Source organism: Gastrolobium bilobum, unplaced genomic scaffold, assembly GCF_033153095.1.
Source record: "Gastrolobium bilobum isolate Gb01-03AN ecotype WA unplaced genomic scaffold, APGP_CSIRO_Gbil_v1 utg60276, whole genome shotgun sequence".
NCBI classification, from domain to species: Eukaryota; Viridiplantae; Streptophyta; class Magnoliopsida; order Fabales; family Fabaceae; genus Gastrolobium; species Gastrolobium bilobum.
The window spans coordinates 74,972-83,834 of record NW_026895584.1 but is presented as its reverse complement, the minus strand read 5'-3'; the positions used below and the strand labels follow the sequence as shown (position 1 = coordinate 83,834).

Here is an 8,863-nt window from a genome sequence, read left to right as displayed (position 1 = left end):
GGTAAAAATTGTGTCACAAAAAGGGAAGAAGACAAAACCAGGTGCACGCCAATGCTAACAGTCCTAAAGTATTGAAGTTCTGTTTGCTAGGTGAGTTACCTGCAAAAATAAATAGATTCATCAAAAAATTTTAAATAGCACGTGCTTATGCTATTATGTGCTACCAAATCTACATTGTTTACCTAATTGAAGATAATTGTTCCTAATGTTCCATTCAAAATCCCAGTGCTCCCTGTCATTTTTGAGGGTCCAATAACACCATCCAAAGGAAGCTGCATTATAGACTTCTAACTGTGCCCTTCCAAAGTCCTGATAATCTTTTTGGGATCCACTTGTCACGTTCCACTCATTCACCCACTCTCCTGAAATCATACAAAGGTTATTCATGCATACAAGGATTTTTTTTTTGGAAATATTTCAATTGGTTCATTGCTTCGCAACTAATCCGATTCGGGGCCGGTTCAGGATTAAGGCTTTAAACTCCTCCCAAAGGTGGTATTGGGGAGATTCGAACACATGCTCTCATCCCTACCTGCTTAGCTCCCATGCGCCAACTGAGCTATTACCATTTGGTATACAAGGATCTTCAAAGTTGAGGTTTATAACTGAGAAGCATCTAATGCACAATCAATCAAACAAACAGTAAGGAAAATTTTTCTTACCAATAAAAACAAGTGGGCCATTTGAATTGTTGAAGGCCTGAAGTTGACCTTCCCGGCTATTGTATATGTATTGTATATTATCCCCAACGCTCATATTAACAAAAAATGTGTCAAAGAGATTGTAGAAATGCAAATCCAAAACTAAGTTGTCAGATCCTATGTTGGCTTTATAAAGTTCCAAAGGATCTGCTACACCAATTCTCTGGCAGACTATCACATAAGCTGATGATGAATATTTCCGAACAATTTGGTAACCCTGCTTGTAATATGAAATTAAAGTATCTAATGAAACCGTGGCAGCAGATGGTTCATTCAAAAGCTCAATTCCCAGCAAGGCAGGATGTCTTGCATATCTGCATATTACAATGTATGTTCAGTAAGGTCAACACTAAGATTCACACAGCATTTGCTTAACCATAAAGCCAGCATCATGTAAAGAAGGTCATTGCCTCTTCCTAGTGGGAAGCAATTTTAGAAGGAAAAAAAAAATCAGCAATGATATGTTCTTTATGATGAATTTTATAAAACCACCCCCCATTAAACACCGACTAGTGATGGTGGGGTGATGACAATCCTTGTACATAGCTTTACTCTTGCATATTTGCAAAGAGACTGTTTTTTGGATTCAAACCTGTGATCTTTCAGTCACAAAGAGACTGTTTCCCGGATTCGAACCCTTACGGTACTATTTCTGTCCAGGAAGAAAAGGGACAGTCAAGAATATAGAGGTGGGAACCATTTTAAAGGAAGCTAAAAGCTGAATGATAATTCTAACTTTGGGTGAGAACCCCACTCTGGACACCATTTATATAACAAATTCAGTGTTTTGATGCTAAAAAAAGTTCCTCTAACTGTAAAAGAGCTGAATTCAATATATTTACTGATCCTAAAAAGAAGTGTATTCAGCAACTAAAATTATGGCAAGCATGAAGTTGGTTATTCAATAATAAGAACAATATCTCAATATATTTGCACACTTAAAACCTACCTAGAAACTAAAAATTCAATAACAAGTAATGACTCTGAAATGTAATCTGGTGAAGTTGGCCAGCCCGTAAATCCATCTCTGCTAGCACTATGTTCCATCCCATTTTGGGAACCAGGAGCAGCATGAAGGTCAATTATGCATCTTATATCATAGTCTCTGCAACATAATAATTAGGCAGATTGTTAGAAGTAAAAACAAAGTTTCAATCGTGCTGAAAACCTTAAAAGATTATACATTGAAAGAAAAACCTACTGTGCCCATGAAAATGCATTATCTAGAGCTTCAAGACTTCCTCCAATGAATGGACCAGGAGGATCAGGATCAAAAGCAATCCACCACCCAACTGGTATCCTCACAGTATTTATTCCATGGTTAAATAGAAATTTGAAATCATCTACGGTGATAAAGCTATTTCGATGTCTCTGCAGTTACAGAAAGCTGAACAATCAAATAGGAAACACAATCTGCTATTTCATTTTGTAAGTATTATGTATGTAATGGCTTTCACTGATGGAAAATATATTGCATAAATGAAATATAGATACTTTGGAGGAAGGGAAGTTACAGAAAAATATGTGGAGACTTATTCTCACAGAAACAACAAAAGAATGACCCCCTACCAAAAAAAAAATTACTGTAAAGACTAGTATGTTTAACACATTTTCCCATAGCTGATTTCCAATGGGATAGTCATAAAAATATTGTGTGAAAAAATAAATCATGTTCAACTAAAGCATAATTGTGCTCCTAGATGATGACACAGAAAATATTTGCAGCATATGATTTTACCCTGAGAACATCTTTTGCAAGATCATGCCCATATCCATTTGCTAGCTGGTAATCTCCATGTAAGTCATTTGCTACAATTGTCATTTCAAACGTGGCAGCATTATCATCCCATCCTGGTTCACCTGGATAGTTGGCTGTAAGCTGACCACCTGATGTTGCCTAGAAATATAGCAGTATATTCAATTATGTGAATCTGTTAAAGTTTAATGTTTATATGATTTTACACTGTAAAATAATTACTATATGCCACCTTAATTTCTATACAACGATATGATTTTACAAGAATTTCCCTCACCCCAACCCTCTGACAAGTTGGAGTTTTATGGCGAGTGGTTTTTTTATTAAAAAAAAAATCTTAAAGATCCTTAAATATAGTATGATGTCTAAGGCAGAACCAAGTAAGTAACAAAATATTGATAAATGATATATAGAGAGCCTGACATGGTGGAGTCCTTGATTAAAAACATGTTGCTTGCTGTTCAAAACACAACTATTATACTTTTTATGGTTTATTCTTCTGTTCAACATGATAACCAAAGAGTGCTGCGTAACACAGCTTCATATTTTACGAGCAACCAAATGACTTCTGGTTTAGCAGAAAAGCAGAAGGATGAATACCTGCAGAAAGTCCCCATTCTTTATCTTGATGTGAACCCTATTTTCCTCATGCCGCTGAATTTCATATGTCTCTGATGTTGAAGGTGATTTTGCTGTTGCAGAGACAGAGCAGCCTCCACCATCACATGTAAGAAATTGGCCTTGGGAGGTACGGAATTGAAATTCTGATTCAGAAACTCTCCATAACTGCAACAGAAAAAAAAAAAAGGAGAAAACTTTCAACAAAACTTCCAGTTTTCCACACATCACTCTATCAACTCCAAATCTTAAAATTCCATCAGATTTGAAGTCCTGCTAAATTACTGGTGCCTACCATATTTATTCAATTATGCATAAAACAAGACAACAAATCTCACCCTCCAAGATAATAGCACGTCAGAAGTTAGTGAAAAAGAGATGCCGACTCAGAATTACAGCCACTGGCATACAAATCTAGACTCAGATGGCCTGTATCACTATATTAGAACTGATCTAGATTCAAGAGCCTGAAAGAAACTCTTCAGTCAATCTACCTCCACCGAGACTGCGAACATTTGTCTTACAAGTATTGCATCCTAAAAGTAACTGAAAAGGAAACTATAGAGTAGAAGGTAATACAATATTATTCAAATCGCCTTTTTATTTATATTACTACATTAAAGATAATCTCTCAGACTAGACTTTCACCCTTTTGGTCTACTCTAATTCAGTCAAACTGTTAACTGCCAGAGGCCATGTATCAGCTAAGAAAAGCAAAATGAAGAGTTTCAAATGATATAGTAAAATTTATCTTCTAAGATAAGGATTTCTTAGTTGTTTTGAATCCAAAGAAGAAAATTCCATTAGGCTGTAAAGCAATGAGCACTTTTTATGATGCATTATTCCTAAGAATTTCACTTGCATAAAGCTCACTGCAGATTATATGATAAATTGATTTCACTTTCTTTCATCTGAAAATTAATCTTTGTGATTGTATCCATGTCAACGAAAGCATAATTTATTCAACTTACATTATCTAGGATGGTTTCAAAATTGTTAGTATTTAAGTGGTTCTTCAGAGTAAGCCGTGTCAATTTCTATAAAGGTTACCTTTGCCAGCACAAATCAGTACAACACAAAATACTTCCAATACAAATGATATTCAAGCTCATACATAAAAATAAATTGGCGGTGTTTTCCGCAACTAGACTGATTTATTACTAAAACAAATATGGCTTTGAATGGAATTTTAAAGTAAATGTTAACAATCATCATGTCTATTCAAAGGATATAATCAACTCAGATACTCACGAATAATAAAACCAAGATATGGATAAATTCAGAACTGGATAAGGATTAACCATTTGACATATTGTTATTATCTGCAAAATTAGATGCTAGCTAACATATAACACTGGATAGAACATTAAAAAAAGAAGAACACAATGGCCATCTTACCCTGAAGGTTTCCCATGAAGATGGGACATCCCTGTCAACTGTCACATTCATTCCTCCCCCATTCTCTGCAGATACATACTTCTGCAATGTCACTGACTTAAATTGTACCTCTGTCCCATCCTACTTTTTTTAATATCAACATACGGATCAACCAGATAAGTCATTAAAACCACAAAAGAATCAAGAATTTCAGAGAAAAATGAGGAAACAAAAATGTGAAGTTATCTCACAAGCATGTCTCCATTGGCAATGCCATCAAACAATGAAGGCTTAATCCAACCTTCAATGACCAGCCACCCTCCTAAGTTCACTCCTCTCACTTTAAAACCCCCATGTAACCCCTTCACTTGATCGAGGCGAGGCCATTCAACACAAGAAGCAAGTAAGATATTGAGTTCATGACATTGTCTTTTAAGAACGGATAAGGCATGAAACTTTGAAGTTGAAAGAATTTACCTTACCTGAATATACTCCAGAAGTGATGAGACAACAACACAGTAAGAATAATGTGCATGCCCATTTGGTAAAAACAAGTCCCATCAAGAATGTGGGCTTCAAAAGCGCCCAGAAAGCAAAAATGCAGAATCCATCATAGGAAAAAGCAAAGCCCCAATTATGTTCAAGATAGAACTCAAAGCCAAAGCACCTAAAGTACCACTTGGGGGGGAGAATCTTTGCAATTCCTTCCTTATCACTCAGTTAATACCAAAATTCAACTTTTTGAACATACATAAGAAGGTGATTGGGTTTTGGGATTGCTTCTCTCAATTCCTCAGTTAATGGAGGGAAAAAAAAAATGTACCTATATTAATGGAAGAAAAGAACAACCTCGTAAAGGGGAGGGGGCAGGGGAAGAATGAAAAGGGTAGAGGAAAAAAGCATTCACACACAGTTTGTAAACTAAAAAAAGAAACTTTGCTTGTGGGGTTCTTCAGGTATTAATTTTAATTAAATAATAAGTTGATTAATTAGGATCTTGGCTTTCATTATCATTGGAGGAGAAAAAGAAGACATAGAATAAGGAAAGACAAGGCAAAAGGTACAAGTGAAGAAAAGGACATGCTTTGTTCCTTTGCTTTATTGGGTATTGTCCTCAACACCTTATCTACATCTTCAATGGTGGATTGAACTTGTTAGCTGCAACTCTTTTCTTTTCCCTCTGGAGAAGTTTATGACTTTACGCTAATGCACGAAGCTGACGAAAATAAAAAGGTTATGTTCTTTCGGAATCTCTTGCTTTTTTGAGCCAATGAGTACGATAATTTTTTACCGCACAGGTATGATATTCTTAAAAGGCTTGAACGTGAATAAAATCATCAATTTGTTTTATAATGCAAAAAATTATTTCAACCCAAAATTTTAAAATTTTAGGTGAGAGTCTTCTAATGTTTTATATTATTCTCTGACATTATATATATAGTTTGCATAGATTAAATATTTTTTATTAATAAATGTGTTATAGTAGTAGTAATCATAAGCTAAAATCCAAGGAATCGCTTCGTGTACCAGAACGTGCTAGGCCAGGTGAGAGGTCTCACTGCCTTGTTTTGATCGTTTGGATTTATTTTTGCATGTGAAATTGCATCTGCAGGTATGAAAAACAATTATTGGTATTAGTATCATTTTCTTGCGTTATGCTCTGTTCGTTGTGTACAATCCACTGGCACGTATTTTTGGCCAAACTAAAGCTAAACAGAGAATATTGCAGAGCAAACTGGTAGGGGTACATGCAAGTTTTGAACTTTCTAGGTGCAATTCTTAGAGCCTGTTTGGATCCTCTTATTTTTAAGCTAGAAGCTACTTATAAGCTAAAGCTAAAAAAAAGAGCTTAAAAAAATAAGCTAAAAGCTGTTTGGAAATTACATAAAAGTTTTAGCTTAAAAATTACTTAAAAGCACATATTTCAAGAAAATTATCTCTTTCTATCTTTATCACTCTTTATTTTAAAAAAAAGCACACAATTCAAGAAAAACAGATAAGAGCTTAAAAAAAAGCTCCTCCTAGGAGCTTTTAATTTTCAGCTTTTTTCTTCATTATAAAAAAAAGAGCTTTTCGTTATAAGAGCTTTTCCCAAAACATGTTTGGCCTAGCTTATGCTTATAAGTAGCTTGTAGCTTAAAAAAAAGAGGATCCAAACAGGCACTTAATCTAGCTGCTTCTTCTTATTATAATTATTATGGGTTGAATGGATATGCAGGACACAAGTTGTATCTTTTTAATGACTTGTACAAAGTCTGATCAGTGAGACTTTGTGTAAATCTGAAAAATTATTTTTTTTTCACTTTACACGTCAGCGATGTGACTGGAAAGAGAAAAAAAAATAACTTTTTAGATTTATACAAAGTCTTATCGGTCAGATTTTGGATAAATTACCTAAAATAATACAAGCTTGTATGCTTTAAAAGAATACTTCTTTTTCTCAATTATTATTGGTATTTTGTGAAGGCAAGTTTTGATGTAGCTCAGCGTAAGGATTAATTTAAGGGTTTTATTAGTCTCCTTTTATATAAAATAGTTATCTTATGCTATAGAAAGAAAATAGATGGGTCTCACTATTACAACAAAAAAAATGCGGTGCGAAAATTGAAATGGAAGAACATGAGAGAAGTTATTTTATGTGAAATGAGAGTAATATTTCCTTTAATTTAACTATAAATTGTTGACTTTTATAAGTTCTTTTATCCCAAATCAATTAGAGTGTCAACTCACGATGATGATAAAAAGGGTATAAGATTTTAATTTCGGACTCATCTGGCATTCGAGATTATTCTACTCCCCTCAAAAAAAATAATTAGAGTTAGTATAAAAAAAAACTCACGATGGGAGTGTGCAGACGAAGAGAATCTCAACTCAGTATTAAATTAGGGTAGAGAACGCAATTAGCCTAAGTCGAAGACTCAATAATTAGTCAATAAATGGGAGAATAATTCGTTGCTTCAATCGTAGTATCATGAAGTATATTTTAGAATGAGGGGGTGAGAATTGAGATCCTAGTCACTTGATTAGGTAGACTCTAATACTATCGGGTGAGAATTGAGATCTAGTCACTTGATTAGGTAGACTCTAATACTATCATGTAGGTGAATAAATTTGTTACTAAACTAAGTAGTTCTGTCTATTTATTTTGTGATACGTAAACAAAAAAAATATCACATCATTTAAAAAAAACAAATGATATAATATTTATTGTCTACGTGTCACAAAATAATTGGACAGATATACTGAATCTTTGATATATTTGACACACTAAAAATTTATTCCCTGTAGACTCTGATATTATCAAGTGTCAATTAAATTATTTGGGGAAGATCATACTAATTGTTTATATTATATATTTTCTATTTTTGTGTAAATACATTGGTTATGATGGCCATATTTATAAGTAGGTGTTTGGTGGACCTCGATGGATGCATAATGACCGATGAATGATGGAACATAGTGGGTTGAAAATAATATGCATATTGAAAATAAGCATTTTATTTTTGTACAGGAAATACGGAAAGACAAATATAGAGCCCTGTTTTGTGCAAATAATTATTTATGTACCTTGAAAACTTTCATAAACTCGCACACAATAATCATCTTTCCCAACTATCTGTGGATGTCAATGCTTCTAGTTTACAAGGGAAGAGTTAAGCTCTGCTTGCAACGCCTAGAAAATATGAATTTTCTGTAATGTGAAGAAGACCTTCTCGATTTTAAAATTGTTTTTTACTTTAAAAAAAAGTAAAAAACAAAACAAACAATTATTTCTGCATGTTAATCAGACTTTATTAATCAAAATGATTACTTTACATATTAAAGTTAATCTATTTAAATCAATCATGATATAAAATTCAAATATCACATGCTAATTAGATATATAAATATCATAATAGGGTTAGGATCATTTTACACCAGTGTAAGTTATATTCTCAATCTTGATATTTGATCCCACTTATATGAGCTCTAATTTTTTAGTAATATGAGTCATTGGATACAAGTGGATCAATGCACAAGATTGAGTGTAAGACTTCTAACTCTTACACCGGTGCAAGAATATCATGCTCCATCATAATATTCACATATTTAACTGATTAATTTTTTTTCAAATTAAATAGTTACAAGTTTATTAGTAGAGCATGTTACGGCGTGATAGCACCTTTTTTCAAGTTGTGCAAAATTGCGAATTGTGTTTGCCTCAGTTTTGTTAAATCCCATCCGAGCATTAATTCGGTTGAGGTACTGGGTTATTGTATTAATGATCGGACTGATGGATCACTGGTCGGACCGGTTGACCCAGATATATATAGATATATAAAAATATATATAAATATAAATATATAAATTCAATTATATTCTCCATATCTAAAATGAAATTTCACTAAATAAGTTAAAAAACACGAAACAT

The 8,863-nt window shown here is 33.5% G+C and overlaps 1 protein-coding gene across 1 annotated transcript; it reads right to left on the bottom strand.

Annotated features, from left to right (window-relative positions):
* LOC133317933 (probable glucan 1,3-beta-glucosidase A) lies at nucleotides 1-5,149 on the bottom strand. The gene is made up of 10 exons (XM_061519838.1): nucleotides 4,935-5,149; nucleotides 4,704-4,819; nucleotides 4,474-4,593; nucleotides 3,058-3,243; nucleotides 2,440-2,598; nucleotides 1,903-2,072; nucleotides 1,651-1,806; nucleotides 663-1,015; nucleotides 183-362; nucleotides 1-99 (listed from the first exon to the last, which is right to left on the bottom strand). Exons 1-10 carry the CDS (start codon nucleotides 5,011-5,013, stop codon nucleotides 14-16), a joined length of 1,605 nt encoding a protein of 534 aa, XP_061375822.1. The 5' UTR covers nucleotides 5,014-5,149; the 3' UTR covers nucleotides 1-13.
* Between the last annotated feature and the right edge of the window lie 3,714 nt (nucleotides 5,150-8,863).